At 35.4% G+C, this 19,522-nt stretch overlaps 8 protein-coding genes across 8 annotated transcripts; 2 read left to right on the forward strand and 6 right to left on the reverse strand.

The window, feature by feature from the left end:
• Nucleotides 1-399: 399 nt before the first annotated feature.
• Nucleotides 400-2,202, reverse strand: RO3G_03264 (uncharacterized protein; the record flags this gene model as incomplete). Its single annotated transcript, XM_067657855.1, has 4 exons — nucleotides 400-623; nucleotides 675-1,297; nucleotides 1,358-1,908; nucleotides 1,969-2,202. 4 exons carry the CDS (start codon nucleotides 2,200-2,202, stop codon nucleotides 400-402), a joined length of 1,632 nt encoding a protein of 543 aa, XP_067513956.1.
• A 476-nt stretch (nucleotides 2,203-2,678) lies between these two features.
• Nucleotides 2,679-4,046, reverse strand: RO3G_03265 (uncharacterized protein; the record flags this gene model as incomplete). Its single annotated transcript, XM_067657856.1, has 6 exons — nucleotides 2,679-2,759; nucleotides 2,817-2,872; nucleotides 3,057-3,185; nucleotides 3,256-3,519; nucleotides 3,670-3,781; nucleotides 3,855-4,046. The coding sequence occupies 6 exons, from the start codon at nucleotides 4,044-4,046 to the stop codon at nucleotides 2,679-2,681; spliced, it is 834 nt and encodes a 277-aa protein (XP_067513957.1).
• A 1,592-nt stretch (nucleotides 4,047-5,638) lies between these two features.
• RO3G_03266 (uncharacterized protein) lies at nucleotides 5,639-7,832 on the reverse strand (the record flags this gene model as incomplete). The annotated part of the gene is made up of 6 exons (XM_067657857.1): nucleotides 5,639-5,812; nucleotides 5,875-5,937; nucleotides 5,996-6,985; nucleotides 7,049-7,164; nucleotides 7,218-7,271; nucleotides 7,385-7,832. The coding sequence occupies 6 exons, from the start codon at nucleotides 7,830-7,832 to the stop codon at nucleotides 5,639-5,641; spliced, it is 1,845 nt and encodes a 614-aa protein (XP_067513958.1).
• An 866-nt stretch (nucleotides 7,833-8,698) lies between these two features.
• Nucleotides 8,699-10,109, reverse strand: RO3G_03267 (uncharacterized protein; the record flags this gene model as incomplete). Its single annotated transcript, XM_067657858.1, has 4 exons — nucleotides 8,699-8,840; nucleotides 8,894-9,041; nucleotides 9,211-9,344; nucleotides 9,538-10,109. 4 exons carry the CDS (start codon nucleotides 10,107-10,109, stop codon nucleotides 8,699-8,701), a joined length of 996 nt encoding a protein of 331 aa, XP_067513959.1.
• Nucleotides 10,110-11,080: 971 nt separating this feature from the next.
• RO3G_03268 (uncharacterized protein) lies at nucleotides 11,081-12,363 on the reverse strand (the record flags this gene model as incomplete). The annotated part of the gene is made up of 6 exons (XM_067657859.1): nucleotides 11,081-11,710; nucleotides 11,771-11,858; nucleotides 11,918-11,985; nucleotides 12,048-12,207; nucleotides 12,265-12,296; nucleotides 12,355-12,363. 6 exons carry the CDS (start codon nucleotides 12,361-12,363, stop codon nucleotides 11,081-11,083), a joined length of 987 nt encoding a protein of 328 aa, XP_067513960.1.
• Nucleotides 12,364-14,712: 2,349 nt separating this feature from the next.
• RO3G_03269 (uncharacterized protein) lies at nucleotides 14,713-15,615 on the forward strand (the record flags this gene model as incomplete). The annotated part of the gene is made up of 1 exon (XM_067657860.1): nucleotides 14,713-15,615. One exon carries the CDS (start codon nucleotides 14,713-14,715, stop codon nucleotides 15,613-15,615), a length of 903 nt encoding a protein of 300 aa, XP_067513961.1.
• Nucleotides 15,616-16,517: 902 nt separating this feature from the next.
• Nucleotides 16,518-16,880, forward strand: RO3G_03270 (uncharacterized protein; the record flags this gene model as incomplete). Its single annotated transcript, XM_067657861.1, has 1 exon — nucleotides 16,518-16,880. The coding sequence occupies one exon, from the start codon at nucleotides 16,518-16,520 to the stop codon at nucleotides 16,878-16,880; it is 363 nt and encodes a 120-aa protein (XP_067513962.1).
• Nucleotides 16,881-18,587: 1,707 nt separating this feature from the next.
• On the reverse strand, nucleotides 18,588-19,136 carry RO3G_03271 (uncharacterized protein; the record flags this gene model as incomplete). Its single annotated transcript, XM_067657862.1, has 1 exon — nucleotides 18,588-19,136. The coding sequence occupies one exon, from the start codon at nucleotides 19,134-19,136 to the stop codon at nucleotides 18,588-18,590; it is 549 nt and encodes a 182-aa protein (XP_067513963.1).
• Nucleotides 19,137-19,522: the final 386 nt, after the last annotated feature.

Raw genomic sequence — 19,522 nt, forward strand, 5'->3', positions numbered from 1 at the left:
TATATAGTATCCGAGCATGGGTGTCATTGGAAGTTGTTGAATGCCGTGAATGTATTCTAGGTATCTGCCAAAGTATGTAGTCTTGCAACAATTAAAAAAGGGTTATTAAATAGTGTCACCGCCTCTTTTTAAAGTTCTTACATAATCAACTTTTTGTTCAAAGTAAATCCCAGCTACTTTATTCTTCACCATCTCTGCAGGTCTGTTTTTATTTCCATCAAGCATCCAAAAATACTCATAGGCTGTTCGTTTCGTAACTGCTAGTTGCAAGTTCGCCAATTTGACTAGTTCATCATTTTTTGTTGCAAGTCCCCAAAGCTTTGTGCCCCAGTAGAAATTCACTGACTACACGAAAGGAGGTAATGGCTTCAGTTTTTTTTTTTTTTCATTTTCTTGCTACTATTTGCTCACCTCTGGAACAGATTCTTGATCACGGCCATCCAGTGCTCCACCGACTTTTATACCCCCGGCCCAGCTATGTCCAGCGAACCAGTCCCAATTTCTGAATTGAGCAAAATAAGGATCGTCTTTCAGTGGGCAATTGACATCTCGAATTAGAGTTTCGGTCCACTCTTTGATTTGTATGGCTCTCCATAAGGGATCTAGATAATGAATAATGGCAGCTAATAGAAGCATGGAATCAGCTGTGTGTTTAAGCACTATTATTTCTTTACCTGTAACAATAAGGTAACCTTGATGATAGTGATGATCATTGTAGTATGAATGACCAAATGCTGCATTCCGATCACCAGTACCACCCATTTCCTTTGGTAATCCTCCTTTAGCCACAATACCTTTATAAACCCTATCATATTTGAAAGAATCTTGCTGTTTATTCTCTATATAGGGTATCATTGCCATTTTAATCTTGTTTAAGGCCTCTTGCGCTAACTCTTTATCTCTTAAAAAAGTCATCTCTGGCTTATTTAACATTAAGGCCAACATAGCGAGTTTCTGTAATCCTTTTCCAGAAAAATAGTTGTCTCCTTTCATTGTTTCCTTTGTGTAATTCATTTGAACATCTGATACTATAGCTTCCATTATTTCATTTCGGGTAGTTTTCTCCGGAGATGGATTAGGAGGGAGCCACTCAATGGTGCTCAGGTCTTTCTCTGCAAGAGTCCAAGTGTTACCAACCACTGCATGCATGCGTCCCTTTGTAGATGACAATAATCTTAAGTTGGTTCTTTTTATATCACCATTTCGAACAAATGATTTCATATGATGAGGATATGCATATGTCAACAACTTTTTGGAGTGATTGCCTTCAGTCTTCCATTGTATTTTATATGTATTTCTAAAGAATTGGAATACATGTCAGTTTACCTATTCTCATGTTATATTACTTTTATTTTACGTTTCCAAGTCTAAGTTCAGATCACCACCAGTGGCCCATATGCCTGTACTAGCATCTAAAACACCCTCACCTTCTTCGCTTGGTAATTTCGCTACTTGAATAAGGCCATTGTATATGCCATTTGCAATAAGGTTATTATGTCCAACCTTTTTCAAACTTAAGGGCTCTTTGCCTAAAGCATAGATAAGGAAGGTGCTTGTGGGGTTGTCATTGAATGATAATTTGAACTTTCTTCCTGTAAACGTATCATCGTTTTGTGCATCTTTACCATTAATTTTTAAGATTGCGTGTTGTGTAAAAAATTGTGGGGTTAAATTTTCATAAATAGCAGTAACAAAGGGCATTCCTCTAGCAATTGGGAATTGTATACATCCATTGGAGGCAGCTAATTTCAAATTTGCTCCAAATAAATCCCAGCTAGTAATTGTAGGTACTGGTTGGTGATCTTTCCATTCTGCTGAAGTAATTCGAAGATCAACAACGACACCATTTATAATATAACCTGCGGGTGTTTCAGGTACATTGTTCGTAGTTTGGTATCTACCTACGACCTACAATAAATGTAATCGCTGTTAATATCTTTCTTAACTATTTCACTTTTCTTTTATTACTTTTGTTGAAGGCTGAGAAATAGATAAGCCAGGACTTCCACCAAAGTCATCCAAAAGTCTTAATATGTAAGGATCAGGTGTAGTGGGTGCTAAGTTTTGGACACTTGGATAAAATAAGTTACTAAGCCATGAGTTTGTTGGAACAACTTGATCAGATTCAAGGTCTGCATAAATAGGCGGATACGGGTGTGAAATGCTGGGGAAAAGTGCTGGGGGAGGTTCGTTAACAAACATGGTTGATAAAAATCGTTGGATTTCCGTGTAGTCACTCTTATTAACAAAGGCTGCCTTTGCTGTATAACAGCAAATGTAAACAAAAAAAGGAATGATAAAAGGCTTCATGTTGCCCAGTCTACAAATTTAGATGGAATAAACAAAAAGTAGAGGAATAGCTATCATAACTTATTTTGTTCAAATAACCAGTATATGTTACATTCTCCACATATTCTTTTACTTTATAACGGCTAGTAACTATCAAAATTGGCAGGCATATCACCAATTGATATAGATGATCGTCATTTTTTGATTACTTAAAATGAAATTAAAGAAAGCATATCTTTGCTAAATGAAGCAAGCATTTACAAAAAAAAACATTAAACAGATCTTTTTTAATCAATTACATATCAGATTTGGTTTGACAGATAAATAAAGAATGATTTTAATTGTAACTTTTTTCATCATAGCACAGATCAAAGGTGTCACTCCGTTGTCTACAAAACATCCTTTAATGACGCATCTGCCGATCCGCGTTTTTTCGCCAAAGGTGTATTTTCAGAAGGTTTCCATCCGATCTAGAATAATTTGGTAAGTACAAATTTGTGCACTTCGTCCCTTTTATTTCTTATTACCAGATAAATAATTTGGAAAGTTGCCGGAATTGAACCATCAGAGTTGCCATGTAACTCTATTAGAAAAGAAAAATTTAATTCTCACTTTGAGTATAATGTATATAGCCTCTCTACCTTTATAGATTGATGCAGCAGCAAGAAGCGTATCCCTCTTTAAAAAGGGCCGTCTAAATGTATACAATAAATTAATAAATATGGCATTAAAATAATGCTTTGGGTACCTCGTAAGCACTGCGTTACTTTCACCCATGGCTTTTAAATCCTCTATCAATTCAAACATACTAGGATAATTGACTTGAATTTCATCTACATCGACTGTTGGTAAAGAGAATCCAGCACGAGTTAAAAGCCTAGACATATCACTAGAATCTATAAATAGTAGAGAAAAGAAAGATTTGTATCATTTATGAAAATGGAACTGTTACATATTGAAGCTTACCTGCCATCGGTGATACGCGAGGAGATACACCGCTTTCTCTTTCCATTTCAGCCAGCTGAAGTGATGTTCTTAGCTCAAATAATGTGTCTCCTCCGAACATGGCACCAAGAAACACACCATCAGGCTTGAGTGAATTTTTGATTTGAATCAGTGAGCCAGGTAAATCATTTACCCAATTTAGTGATAAGCTGCTCACAACTGCCTCTATTGAATTTTCTGGAAAAGGTAAAGCCTCTTCGTCTACCTGCAATCTTTCGACGGATACTACAGTTTTTTAGAGATCTGTTAATTTTCTCTTTTATTCAATATACCTTCATATTTAACGTCCTGATCTCTGTATAATGCCTTTTCTATATTCGCAACAATAAAAATATGAATATGCTGCCTGAATGTTTACAATTTCATACAATTTACCTGACATATCGCACATAATCAACTTTTTCATCATGTCTTTTGTAACATGCTTTGCTATGTGACCACAACCAGAACCAAGATCTACTACTGTATCGAGATCTCTTTTGATGTCCTATTTCAAATGTGCATTTAGCTTTTTACTCTTCTTCCTCTTTTTTCTAATATTTTTTTTTCTTTTTTTTTACTAAAAATCTATCAGCAACTCTAGCAGCGATCTCGTCTTTGAGGTAATCTACAGTTCTGCTTTCCTCAGCATTAGAAGCAGCTCTATCTTTTTGCAAGCGCTTCGCATATCGATCAAAAACTTGAAAAGACTGAGGCGCTGTAGTATAAGATCTCTTTAGAATGGTTTGTTGTGCAAATAGTTTTCTAAGCATGGGTAGTCTTCAAAGCAAGCAAAAAAAAAAAAAAAAAAAAAAAAAAAAAAATAATGGGACCGCATCTGATTGTTAAAAATCTATTATTTATTCATTTGTTTGGAAAAACTGTTAATAAGAAAGGTGATGGATCAATGTGCTTTAATTTACAAGCGTGTTCATAGCCTCTCTTTACTTCGTTTATCCGATTATGCTTTTTTGTCTTTTTTGCTTTCCACAGCATTTTTATATCTATGTCTTCGTTTCCAAGTGGTTCAATGTCTGGCTTGTTTATCCATCCCCTAATAAAAAGAATCAAATTAAAAACCTCTTTTTATTAGATGTTGAATGATTATACTTTACCATGTATGCAATTCACTCACAGCAAAAAATTTGACGAGTATTTTATTTTTATAAGACGGGTTTGACTTTAATACCAACACATTATCTGGAATATTCTTGTGTTTTTTTTCTTCAACAATCTAATAAAAAACATTTTAATACATGTCTTTAAGCAATAATTTACAAAAGACTCACTTCTGCTGGATGTGAAGGATACCCTGGTACTCGGGCCCAAACAATTTCTTTGTCTCTATATTGCAATTTAAATGATATAGTTTGTGACTTTTTCTTATCCATAAGAATATCAGATTTGTTTTGCTCATTAAGTCCAATGCCTGATGATCTCTGATTTTTTGTTCGTTTTGTTTCTACCACAGGTTTTCGCCGCAAAGTATTCAAATTCTTTCCTTTTTTCTCTAATGTAACTCTTGGCATAGACCTTGATCGCAGTGAGCGTTTACTTTCTTCTGTTTTACTTCTTGTTAAACGACGCTCCATAGAAAACCGAGGAGTGTTTGATATTTTGAATTTGTCTGGCAAATCTTGTACAAGATTGATAAAAGCTTTGCGTTTCTTTGGGGGCCCATCTGTACTTTTAGTTGTAGCCTTACGCTTGATTGGTAGTTTAGTTTTTGTATGAACTGTAGGTTTTAGTGGAGGAGGAGTTAATGGCTCATTATCAGGTGCACTTTGTTCATCATCCTCCTTTTCTTCTTCCAGTTGCTGATCTTTCTCGTTTTCAATTGTATTAGGTTTATTTTCTTTAGCTAAATCATCTAAATTTTGGTTACGTTCAACGCACACATGGCTATGCGATTCATCATCTCCAAAGGCAAATATTTTTGAATCAATTTGAACATTCAAGAAGCCAGTTTGTCTATCGGTGTCCAGTGCCTCATATGCCTCTCTAGCTTTTGCTATTAAGCCCACAGATACTCTTTTTAAGCGCTGTGCTAGCTTATAATAAGAGGTATCTGATCTATTATATGTCATGCAATTCTTCCATATTAATGATACATCATTCTAATTGAAGTCAGTACCTATGCCAATTCACTCATGGTTTTATATGTCTTACCTCAAATTGATCAAAGCCAGTATACGCATGGGACTCTATCTTATCTGATATTTCTGAAAATGAAATGGGCTCTTTCACTATAGTTTGATAATCCGGTGCTATTTCTTGTGTTACAGGGTATCTAAATATTCCGTTTTTATCCAAGCTAAGGTAGAAAATTAATCAGTACAACATATTATAACAAAACAAAACAAATTTACTCTGAAATTTGATCAAGAACAGGTCCAATTATATAATCTAGTGGAAATAAAATCAAATCCAAGTATGCCTTTTGTTTACGTGCTCTATCCAATTTTTGCTTTTCTCTTTTTTGAACTTGTTCTGTCAATATTCTAACCTTCTCCAGATCAGAGCGTAAGTTCATCAAAGACTAAACATATAAGAAAGTACTAGTTTAGCCATAGAGTTCATTTATAAATATGTATATATTACCGAGGCTTTCTGTGCAGCTTCCACTTCGGATTCTTTAAGCTGAGATGCTGAAGCGGTCCAAGGCTAAATACATAGTATTTTATATATAAGATACAGTATAAATATATATCACTGTAATTACCTCAAGATGTAATCGCTTAAGTAGAGGAGCACCTCTCTTTGATTCTCGTTTAAGAGACCAATATCGACATACACTTTTAATCAGTGAGGATTTCTTTCGCAGATTAGCTTCACGAACACACTTCATGTTTTCTAATTTATGCATAATGTATTGTGGAGCAACTGGGGCTCCAGCAGAATAATGATGTTGGTGAGCACGTGCAGCTTTAGAAGTGGATAAGAGCTGGGTGATAGAATTTTTTCGTTTTCTCTTGGGCTTTTTCTTCTGTACATTGTCTTCAATAGGGTTATCGCTACTATCAGCTTCCAATTCTTCATCAACATATCTTCTACGCGGCATTTGTTGCCTTTTCTTGTGTCTTTGATTTAAGAACCATTGCTGTGCTGCTGCAATACTTTTATCAACGTCAATTTGTTCTTTATAGTCTTTTGGTGTATGTTTATCACAAAAAGCTTTTAAAGCTACATCATCATAATGACTATTAGGTGGCTTCATCTTCATATAAAGACGAGCCCATCGTGCACATGTGACATGAAAGGCAGTAAAGCAGTGCTTGTTATCACATTGTATACACGCTCCTTGACGTCGTCGGCAAATATAACAGGTCAATTTCCATCTGCTTTTCGGGATGTTTGCAATGTTATCAATGGGTTCCATATAAACGCTATTGCCCAAACTGACTTCTGGTATCCAAATAGCACACAGCAAATGTCCCCACTGATTTGTTGTAGTTTGTTTAAAGGCACCACCTTCAGTTGGACAGAATATACAAGAAACTGGTTTATCAGGTGAGACCATACATTTTCTACAAAGCCATTGACCTTCTGGAATATAGGGAACTCCGTAACAATCTTGATGAACAGCTAGATTACACCCGTCACAGAATACAATAGCATTGCTGTTTTCACACTCTCCGTCGTCACAAATTGCGCATTTTGAATCTTCAGGAAAAGTAAGTTCTTCACTTACCCTCTTGGGTAAATTTTTAACCTGTTATTGATAAAATTGCATAAATAAAATGCGCCAATAATAATGACAATAATAAAAACTTACAAGATCAAACCACTCTTTTTCCAATTGATCAATAATGTTTTCAAATAAATCTGCGTTTAATTCACCCAATTTTTCCTTCCTTCGTTCGTTATTCAGTATCTTGAGCCATATCTCATCTTTTTTATAAAAAAAGTTATACATCTACAAGCACATATAAGTAATATATTACCTTGTTCATCCATGTCGTATTCAATTGTATTAAATAATTGGCTTTCTGAAGGCTCTAATAGACTTTTTTATAAGAAACAACCGATATCAAATCATTTATCCAAGAGATACCTGTATATCGAATATAATGATTCTCAGGTCTCTTAAAAATCGGCAATTCGTTGTTACCACTGTTATGGGTGGTGTCTACTTGAAAAGAAGGAACGGGTAATTTACGTTGTTGATTGATGATCGGATTCGCGATTTCAACAGCTTCTTCTCCTTCTGAAGCTGTTTCATATTCATCTGAAGTAGGTGATTTCAAAGGATCTACCTCTTTTGATTTTCTTGCCTCAGCAATAGATGTAGGTGGCGATTTTATGACAATCGATAAGGGTTCTCTAATGTTGAGATCGGGATAAAAGTCTTTATACGAACATTCTTCTCTTGGTTTGTTTTCAAGCGAATATATTTCTTTTTGCTGTAATTTTCTTTTCTGTTCCTCTAATTGCTGCTGTAATCTAAGTAGCTTTCTCTCTTGTTGTTTTAATAATTTGTCGGTATCTAAGGGGTGCTTTCTAGGTCTGCCTCGTCTACCAGAAGTTTTCTGTGTTGATAATATAATTTCTGAAGACATAGAGTTACTAAAGTTTATTATACTTCATACACAAAGGGATTAATCCTTTGCTGCTTGGCTTTTTATAGATATTTTTCAATGAAAGAGGGAAAAAAAAAAAAATCAACGGCTGCAAAGGCAAAAATTTTAAATCTCCGAAGAATACAGCCAAGGTTACCCAACATCCTCGTCGCATTTTTAAATTCCGAAACGATTGGATACTGCATTTGTATAGCTGTATTTTACTACATATGCTTCAGAAAATAATTGGTAAAGGCACATATTTCATATAGCAATAAAGATTTACTTATAAAGTAATATATATAGTGCTAATCAAATACATTATATACCAATACTTCTGCGTATAGATGAAAATCAAAAGATTATAAAGTACTTTAATATTAACACTGTTCCAACTATTGACTGAATATTCTAAATAACTAACATAAGAGAATCAATTGTTTATACTTGAATTTAACTTACAGTAAAACTATAAATAGTAGAAAACATATATATAGAAGACTCTCTGTCTTAATATATTAAAGAGTTCTAGCTTACAATATCCTGAGCGAATATAAAAGTGATCTTGTGTAAGGAAAAGATCTTCGGTCAGATTTGCAACTGCATAAAAGTTTATTGCAACTACACACGGAGATATATGATGAAGAATCTAAAAGTATAAATCGAATGCTGCATCTCGGTTAACATGGGGAATCAAAAGTAAGGTAAGTTAAATGCGGAATCATATACTTGTGATTGAATATTTTTAAATTTTATTTACTTTGTTTATAACGCGTATTTATACGTGTTTACAATTTTACTACATAGGACGACTATAGATTACTCTAAGCAGCAGATTCTTATAGCTAGTAATCTGCTCAATGATTTCATCGAAACATTGCACCAGCAAAAGACCTTGGACCAGAATGTCCAACAAACCCTACAAACTGCAAATCAGTGTTGCTAGCAGTTGATGCGCTGCCTACACGACGAGCTGTCAATAGCTTAACTAGGACATATTTGGCAGATCTAAGGTTGTATTTTAGAGTTTGTTTGTTTAAAAAACGACTGCATGAACTTACCTGTCAGAAAGCCTGATGACATCTTTTTGACAATTCATGCTGTCAAGTGAAAAATATCCTATTGGATCTGAATCATCTAAATTTCCCTCTTTGCTTGCAACATAATGCTCGTAAATTTCTTTTGTAAAAGAATTAAACTGGCTGGTTGCTAAAAAAAAAAACTATTAGGATGTGTTCAGTCCATAAATAATATTATCTTTTATAGTTACATCTGACATCAATCTCCTTATGTGAAATGAACACAAGACCACTTGAACCTAAAGTGTTTGTTGTAAGTATAGGTATTGATGAGTACTCTCTTCCTTCTTATTGCTTACATGGGCAACTGTATCCTCTTTCGGGTGACTTAATAATTATCTGAGAAAGAGAGCAAATTGTATCGGACATGTATCCAGTTTCAGAATAGCCTACATATTTGAGCAAAACATTGATAACCCCACCTCTCAATGAACTAATAGAATTTATTGATAACCGTTTGATAATAAACATTTATTCAATTCTTTTTTTTTTTTTTTTAAAAAAAAAAAAACTTACCAATATACAGTATCATCATTTTTTAGAATATTCTGCACTTTATGCTTCAAGCTACTTGATTTTTAGTTTACCTTTATCAATTTTTTAGACATGCGAACTTTTATACATACCTTATATGTGACCCATCATGATCCAAAACATCAAACTTTAACAGCCTTTCGCCATTTTTAAATCGACTGGGATCACAGACTCTTCTCTCCAATAAACGTGGCACTGCCATAGATTGCCTTATCTGATGTGTTGGTATGGGACTATTGATTCGAACGTGATTAATATTCACATCATCTGTTTGAGAAAAATCAAGTGAAGAGCTAGAGCTATTACGATCAAAATAACTATCATTGTCTGTGGCTTCTTGAGTGTCATCTGTATTGGTGTAAAATATAAGGCTACTGCGTGCTGCTTCAAGGTAGTTCCTCCAGCGTTCAGAAGGTGATGGAGGTCGAAAGGTAGCAAAAGATTGGTGAAGGCCTTGCAGTCTTCTGTTACCATAGATTTCGTGTTCAGGATTGTGAAGACTGCTAGTGAAAGAGCTTTGAAGAGCACTGTCAGCTGCACTCAGCGAAGATGAGCCATCAACAACCCCCGACACATAGAATTCAAGACTATCCTCCAAACAAAAAGCATTAGAAGGCATCATATCTTCTGCAGTCGGAAAAGTTGAGTTTGGATCATTCAACATTTGATGTCTGTCACTTCTATTCATAATGCAAAGTATTTAAAAAAAGATCAAATGTCAAAATCATTTTAAAATGAACTTATATAAGCAGTTCCGGGTGACTGTTACAATGATGTTGGATACTTTTTGTTTCTGTTTTTCAATATGTGGAACAAAAACTCTAATTTATGAGCAACGCCTATGTGGACTTTTCACTGAATGTTTGTAGAATAAAGAGGATAATTCCAAAATCTAAATAAAAGTAGCGAAAATGTAGAAATCATTTAGTTTTAAAATGAAAATGTTAGAATTAACAGCTAGAGCTTTAATGAAATATAAGCATGATTCAATATAAATTACAAAAGCTAAGTTGTCCAATTTAAAAAAATGATATTAATGTAAACAGTCTTGATACCTAGGTTTATCAAGCTATCACTAAATTTATTAAAGTAATAAATAAGCGAAACATTAAAAAAAGAGTTCCTTCAATGAAGTAAAATCTACATTGCGTTATAAGAGCAGCAAATTCAATATGAAACATGCCTTTACAATTATTGAGCTGGCGCTTGCTTATCAAGCTTTGTATTGCTGTTAACTAAATAACATTGCATAATTAAAAGAGTTTTTTTTTTTTTAGAAAAAAAAAAAAAAAAACTTGCAGTAAAATGCAAATGCTCGTCTGTTTCAATTTTTTATGATATTAGGAGGAATTTTGTTCTTTACCAAAATCTTTAAGCTTTCATTTCAAGTGGATCACAGGCTCGGATATACTATCATAAACACATAAATAATCGTTGTGAATCTATAATGAAAAAAAAAAAATTAAGCTGTATATATGGTCTCCGAAAAGAATAAACAATTGTACGCTTATTAAAATACTTGATAATATCATACAAAAACAACCTTGGCCAAGAATAAAGAATATAGCTGTCCTTAGACAATGGGACAAAGATCTTTTACTTAATTTATTATAGAAATGAAAGAAACAATATTATTTACAATTCTAAAGCTAATCTTGCCATTTCACATGCACCTTGACGGGTCTTGTTGCCTCCAATGAAGCCACCGGCATGCACAAAGATACAGTTGTCTATACCAGAAATGCGGCTAAGCTCATCGTCACGGAAGCCTCTCCATGCTTCAGGTAAGCTCTTTCTATTTTCAAAGCCTTCAGGACGAACAGGGACACATTGAATTCTCCAGTTTCCTTCGGGGCTGCTTTCCGGATAAAGTACATAAAGAATTGACTTATCACCAGTTAAGCCGCGTTCATTTTCAAGATCAAGTAAATGCTCCTTCCAAGGGCAAGAACGCTCAAGGGCAATAATGCGAGCAGAAGAGTGAACTTCGTCAGCTTTGTCAAGAGCCTCAACCACAAGGGTACGAGCAGGTAACCAAGACGTTTTGAGTCTAAGAACATAATCAACTAACTCTTCACCAGCCAACTCAGATGCTTGGACAAAACGTGCATCAACCTCGTCATTGGTGACCACTTCATTCCAAGAGGGATTCTTCTTGGCGACTCTGTCAGGAAGACTTGTAGGAGTTTCTTTGAAAAGAGGGGTGATGTTGTTGGGATATGCGCTTATACCATTGTCGTTAGCGTCCAATGCTTCCACAAAACACTTTTTAAAACTAAAAGTCAATCAACATTGTCTTATGACATGCGTTCAATATCTATTTACGTCATATGTCTTGAGATAGATCTTTTCAGCATCACTTGGTGAAACTGCATTACCAAGAAGTTTACCAACAACTTCCTTACCAAAATGTCTAAAAAGAACAATGCAAATTAGAAATTCCATATTTGTCTAGTGATAATAATCCTTTACTTGTATACTAAACCAGCAGAGCTTAATTTAGTGGCGTGCTTGTCGTCGAAAGTTTCTGTGAAGCCACGCTATTTGGTAATTATTTAGAATTATATGTATTTAAAAAATATATTTTAGAAATTATATTAACCTGATGATGGTCATAGCGATGAGTGGCAGGATCGTATACGCCTCCGACATCTACAATAATGTCACATTCAGCCAACTTTGCAGGATCACGGGTACGGACTAAGACAGCATCCTTGAATTCATCGGTTCTTCTTAATAAAGCAATAGCTAGGGCTTCGTCACTAAATAAAATATATATTAATTGCAAGTGGCTCGAAGGAAACAAGTATAAACTTTACCAATGAAAATGACCGCTGTGAGTACCAATTGTCTAATAAGTATATAGTTATAAGAATCAATAAGGTAATAGAAACGCGTATTTTTGTTACCTTGACCATGCTATTTAATGTAAGATTATGCTTAAAAGAAAAAAAAAGAAACCTGCTTTTCTTCAAAGAAAAGCCACAAACAATAAGAACGAATATTCAAGCTGGATTTTAAAATGTTTATTTTATTCACTGGGCATGAAACCACAATAACACTTTCCATCGTGACACACACTTAATAATAAAACATCTGGTTCTCCAGAATTCATGCAGAGATTCTCACAGTTGTTTGCATTTCTGCAGGTAAAGTCGCACTCTCTTTTTTTCAATCTTCTAATACCAGTGATTTCCTTGTTCAGTTCAAAGCTCGACACTGTAGATGTCACCAGGGCAAGAAGCAAAAAAGCCATCCAATATTTGTATGCCATATTATCAGTTTCCAAATCAATTAAGAGAAAAAGGATTTAGTATTCTATACTGCGATTTATATGTACTTTTGATATTAAAAGGAGTAAACAAGATAGACAGGAGATACAACAAAAAAAAAAACGATACATCGCAAAAAGGGGTAATTGGTTTAATTCTTTTTGATATCTGAACTCTCAAAAGTTCAATAAATAACAAGAAAGGAGAGAATAAATAAAAGCTTCTTTCTAAGGAAATCACACGAGAATTAAAAAGAAAAGGAGGTTTCAACTCCTAGCTAGATGGTATTATTTTCAGTCTCTCATATGACACAGTGAAATGTATTATACAAGGCATATATAAAAAGGATCTATGTGAAATAGAGTAAAGATTTGCTATAATGGGCTCGCTATATATTAAACTTCATTATGACTTGTAATATACTTCATACATTTATTCAAGTATACTCTGAAGTGCCTATAATGCAACAACAGATAACAACAATTGTTTGTAGGCACCCATTTAATTTTTTATTTTATTTTTGGTGAGACAAAATTCAACTTTGAACTTTGTCATACATTATCCCTTTTGAAAACTGCATATTTCAATAAAACAGAAATTATTCTAGACTAGCTTACAATGAATGCATATGCCGCTTTATTTGGCAATGATATCAGCTTTTTTCTTAGCCTTAGGCATGAGCAAATGAAAAAGTAAATAGCTAAATGCATTTAATATACTATTAAGATAATCAAAGACAAGCGACAGCAAAAAACGATGAGCAAATAATATGTAATAAAAATCCTAATTATATCAGAAAGCTGTGCAAACTGGCGTATATGCATTCTCCTTGAGCTGGCAAACTAAAAATGACAATAGGTAATCACTAAATTATTAATGATGAAACTTGCTACTCAAGGGTACCCTGCTTTATTATACCCTTTAAATGGGGAATAAAGTAAACCTTCCCTCCATATTTTATCCTTATATGCTTACGTCATTAATCTTACTTTCTAGATAGTTTGATGTTTCCTTCTTGATTTCCAAGTAGTTTAGATATTGTCAGCTACATAGTTTTTTATATACATTTGCATTATTGAAGTTTCATATTTAATATCATTTTTTGTAGAATTAAAAAGATGTCACCAAATACGCAAGACATATTTATTGCTTCAATGCTGAGCGCAAAAATCAATTGGCGCTTTTTTTAGATTCCAAGCTTAACTCTTCGTATTCTTCTCCTGATGGGACATTTTCTTATACTCCTTAGTTATCTCAAATCAGAAAAAAAAATTATCTTACAGTTACTTCTCTACTCATGCGTTCTGTTTGGCTCAAAAGTGTAAGTCTTTAAGCAATATTTGAATACATTTATTTGAAAAAAAATTTCAGCCACAGTAAGATATTAAAATAAGTCTTGAAGTTGGGGTTTAATAAGTAGCCTAAATAGGCAGGAGACTTCAAGTAGAAAGGAAGAAATAAAGTAGGTTATTATTTCAGATCAAAGATAATGTTTATTCATATGAAAACGTTAGTATGCTTATAACTTTTCTGTATAGTAACCGCAGTAGTTGCATAATAGTCGTACAGTACTTATTCCATTTGATATGAAGCAATTGCTGTAGCAGTGACCCGACCTGTCTGTAATTGAGACTGAATTGAGGTTCGCAACAATATCCAATCTAGTTTCTCAGCAAACGTTTTTTTTTTTTGTTTATTTTTATTTATAAAATATAATAGAAGCCACACGTCTAAGAGCAATATGAACTAAAAGAAACAGAGTGTAAGCAATTGAACATGCTAGTTGATGTCGAGCTTGTCTCTTTTAAGGGTGGCAAACTGCGACATAGCACAACTGAACAGCTGTTTATCAATAAAAGGGAAGCTGTTAGTAATAAATCTCCAATGGGCACGCCAAATAACGGAAAGCACACAGCAACTGGGAGTCCAGAGATCAGTATTGTCTCAGCAAACGTACAGTGCGGCTAGAAAATTTTATCCGTTCTGAAAAAATAAATGGCACCCTTCAAACCAGGCGGCCACCTTGATCCGGAGAAGCTTGTTCAAAGCAATATTTTTAAAGCCATGTCTACGATGAATGTCCTATCTTCTATTGGGATAAACCCATCTGGATTATCCAAGCTCCTATGCTCTCGATTTTATGCTCAAATAGTTCGGCCACAAATGGAATATGGCATAGCTATCAACTGCTTCAATCATACTCAGATAAAATCTTTAGAAGAGGCACAAGACAAATGCATATATAAGATCTACGGTGCGTCTAGAAAAACATCCACCAAGGTGATGCTCCATTTGGCTAAGTTGCCCACAATGAGAGAAAGAGTAGCTATCCTGCAAGCCCAATTCCTCTTTCGTTCATTATCTTTACCTGAGCACACACCGCTGTATCGCTTAATACTACATATACAGTACACCAGAGGTCATCACTGGTATAATCTATCAAAAACTGCTCTGTGGAGATTGATGCCGCCGACAATAACCGACTTCGATACCCGAGGCTTTAGAGCAATAAAAAAGAAATTCCTCCACTCTAACCTTGAAAAAGAGATCCAAGGTAAGAACTCCAGACTACTATCCAGCTGTCGCCCAACAATCACTCTCGACCCTATCTTGTGGCTACCAATGACTCATGAAGAAAGAAGTCGATGTATACGATGGCACCTTGGTTGGTTTCCAGGTGCTACTCCCAAACCCTGCCCTCGGCACCCCAACAACAACCTGTCAAGACGTCACTCCATCAACTGCCTAAATATGCATCGACTTCTCTGTATGCCTGAAACAATAGCTGACCCTATATCTTTCCTTTTGAGTATACTTCCGACATGCACATCTGTTCCCTCTAGTATTGCTTTGTCCTGGACCTGTCGATGGCCCCGTTATATGTTCTATCCTCCATGATATAGATCAACTATAACACTATACAACCATCCCATGCAAGACACCTCACAGCCAAAAAGTAATTGAATGGCTGAAACAATTTAACTAACTTCGTATGTCTCTCTATGCACCCTATTTTTCTTTCTCATTTTTTACCCTTGAACCCGAAGGGGTTTTTCTAAACATTAAACCTCCAAACGGATTGATCTGGTTCGGGCGGACGCTTGTTTGTTTTATTTTTTAGCGCTCAATTGGACCTTTAATAAAATATAACATTTAAATAAATGGCAATTTCCGAAAAATAAATAGCCCCTTTTTACATTTTTATTCTTGACCTCAAAGGGGTTTTTTCTTAGCATTAACTTCCTAACGGATTGACTTGGTCCGGGCGGACATTTGCATATTTTAATTTTATGTGCTCAATTGGACCTTAAATAAGAGTTCTGCAATACATTTGAACCCACTCAAATTCGCCGTTGCCCGATACTTTTATTCAAAGGGTTGGATTAGCAAATGACTTTTACAAGAAACTCTGCTAACACGAACAATAAACAAACAGCAAGATACCGACATATTCTTTTCCGATGATGATCACTTGAACACCTTTGAAGAAACTAAGGATATAAACCAAGTCACTGCTCCTATGGATGATACAGCCTCCATATGAGTCCAATCACTATTGACCTCTTCAATGCCATAGGCCTAGCAAAACAGGCCATATCGCCAATACTCTATTTTAACCAATCTTTCTCGTTTCTTACTATTGAAACTTGGCTTTTGCCACCTAACAAATACCCTACTCACTGGAAACAATTTCACACGTATGGTATCAAAATACAACCCTAGCCATTAAGGGCCATCAAGGTATCAGTCTTATTAATCCAACCTGCTCATATCATGTTCATCACCTACCGAACGACGACATGCCGATTTCCCAATACAAACTCTGCTTCATTATTGCAGACACCCTTGTACATTGTATTTATCTTCCCCTCTCACTTGACAATCAAGCCGTCCGTCAGGCCCTGGATTCCTTACTACGTACAACGCCCGATGTCAAGTATACCATCCTATGTGGCGATTTTAATGCAAGAATGGGACCTTATACTGGAGATAACTCTACTCTCAATTTTTCTTATCATTGGATGAGACTTATGAATAGTACAGTTATCCATTTCAAGATAACTACCCCTAAGACTTTCGTCCATGTCAATGATATTAAGAAGCTCGTTCATGAATTTTACAAAATGGGCAATAGTTGTGTTCGTATCACTTACTCTACTTAATTCAAAAAAATTGATAAAGTATGTAGAAGAAAAAAAAAACTTCTTTGGTTAATACACACCAGCAAGATTCTATTTGGTTGAAGTCCTTAAATATAAGTATAAAATAAAAAATATCAATAGAAAAAAAAAAAAGAAAAATATTTACCAGATTAATTTGCAACCTCTAGGTACCGTATCACCTTTTTACACTAATCGCTATAATCAATCGCAAAAGTACGTGTCACTTTTTTGACTTGTATCTTGACAAAATCCTATTTCATTTGAGCATTCCATCCAGAATGTATTTTCAGTAAAATATCATCTAAATATTGTCGGGGGGTATTGTTGGTAAGCAGGCTTACGAGCCAGAAGTGGGTTTCCCCGCCACAAACCAGGACCCGAGGGTGAGGGACCAATGCAGCAGGTAGCCGAGAGTAATGAGTGGTCAGTTCATGATGCGTCCAGCTTATGTAAGTTGCCTTCGATAACTCGAGTACGAAATGCTTGATTGACAAAGCTATAGCCAATTATAGAGTAAGTAATTGCATTCCTCCTGAAAGTAGGGAGCCCAGATGATCGTCGTTCATTAAGGTACTATAAAAATGGTCGTTCAAGAAAGAAACCCATTGAAGTGATGTCTATGATGATAAATGAGGATGTATATAAGAATAGTTGAAGCCTCAAGTAATGGAAGGATGATTGAGGTTGATGTTCAGATCTTAATTGTGTAATAAATAAAGGACATGATCAAAGAACTGCTGGCGTTGTTGACCGGAAGCGGCGGGAGCATATAGTACAAGCAATTAGAAAGACGCAAAGACACTGTAAGGATGCTTGACTTTTGTAAGGATAATTCGATCGTTTTCAGGGACTAATTTATCAGAGAGTATAAAAGAAGAGCTGAGAGAGACAATACCACAGTGATGAGCTCACATAGAATAGCAGGCTTGAAATTGAGTATTGATTGCAGAAAGCGTATTATCTGAAACATGTGTTTCTTGGAATGTCATAATGTCAAATTTTAAGGAGCGTAAGTAATGTATGAATTGTGGTTTTTTTTTTTTGGATTATTGGACTTCACCAAACTGTGATAGTTCAGTGAAGCAATAGGCAGTAATAAGCTTTGAGACTTATTACTCATATTATTGTAGCATGGGAGTTGTAGGTTCTTCGTCCACTTGAGTGACGGATGAGGAGGAGTCCATAGAAGAATTAGTAATCATGGTGTCGGTTTGACCGACTTGCATGCTAACAGATGGTACATAGATTGTTTCTTTAGGAGGAACTGATTGGGATCGAGTGACAGGACTTTCATAAGGCTTTTGTGCAGCATGAATACGACTACGCTTGGGCCCTGTCCTGCCAGGAGAAATTGTACTGGTTACAAGAGGGGGTGGGTGGTACGACCGGTGGATTGTGAGGGAGGGTCTCATCATAGTGAACTTGATTTTCGATATTGGAATAAGCATCTACGTCTATCGTGGGTACGTCTGTAGCTTCGGGAGATTCAGTGATAGCGAGTGAAGTAGGAGCCTGCTCAACAAATAATTAAATAGCAACACTAGTTTCTGATTGTTTACGAGCTCGTTTAGATGGCTTATTGCGAGTACATGAAGCAACCATATGGTCATCAATACCACAATCCCAACCGAAAGTTCTAGCACGATTGTTGGGATAGTCCACTACCACATATCTTTCCTCATGAAAATAACAACAGTAATGAGGCATTTAGTTCCAAACTGCATAGAAACCATGTTCACACTTTTCGTCCCAAGGGATGAGGTACGTCAATTGTTTAAATTTGGTATGCTGAGAAGAAACATTAAGAACAGCATAACCGGTACACATATAAGTACGCGTAGTAGGTTCCAACAGGATCTCTACATCAAGAATTTCACCATAAGCTTTTAAACTTTTTTGTAAACCTTCTAATAAAGCACTTTCGCCCAAAAAAGGCAAATTCGAAAGATGAAGGTGGATTACTTCCATCTGGCTATCAAGAGCCCTGCATGGAATAATGACTGAATTATCAGCAAACTTAATATCATTGGTTAAAAATTCATTCAAAGCAATATCATCGGCGTCAAAATTGATCTCTGCAAACTTCATAGAACCCACTTGTTGAGTGATAACACCCACTCGAGAGGGAAATTGTTTAGCAACCAAGCCTAAGAATTCAAATTTGGATTCTTTGCGTCCAGTCATATCGACAAATACACTGTCTGGGCCATGGCCTGGACGCCAGATACTCGTCTTAAAAATTGCTAATCCTTTCATGTTAATTGTGTCGGATGCGATTGTTGAAGGAGTTGGTGCGAAGAAAGTAAAGGTGGTTTACAGTTTTTGGTCACCACCTGTGCTCAAGATCGCTTGGTTGAAGAGGATGTAGACAATGTTGCCTTAGATGTCAATGAAGGTACTTGGCTAAGCCACCGTTCTGATCGAAATTATTGTTGTCCGAAAGAACCATGACCGATCGCACTCGATTTTAGCATCTAAATTAATTCTCCGCTACATCTTTTAAAGCTATTTTTTTTTTCAGCTCCTTTTTTTATACATGGTATAAAGATCAACTTTAGAAAAGAATGAGTGAATTACCTGCAATTATTCCACTTCTTGATTCACTCTCCTCAGAGACAATATCACAATCAGAAACTTCATCT

The sequence above is a fragment of the Rhizopus delemar genome, genomic scaffold (assembly GCF_000149305.1).
Source record: "Rhizopus delemar RA 99-880 supercont3.2 genomic scaffold, whole genome shotgun sequence".
Lineage (NCBI taxonomy): Eukaryota > Fungi > Mucoromycota > Mucoromycetes > Mucorales > Rhizopodaceae > Rhizopus > Rhizopus delemar.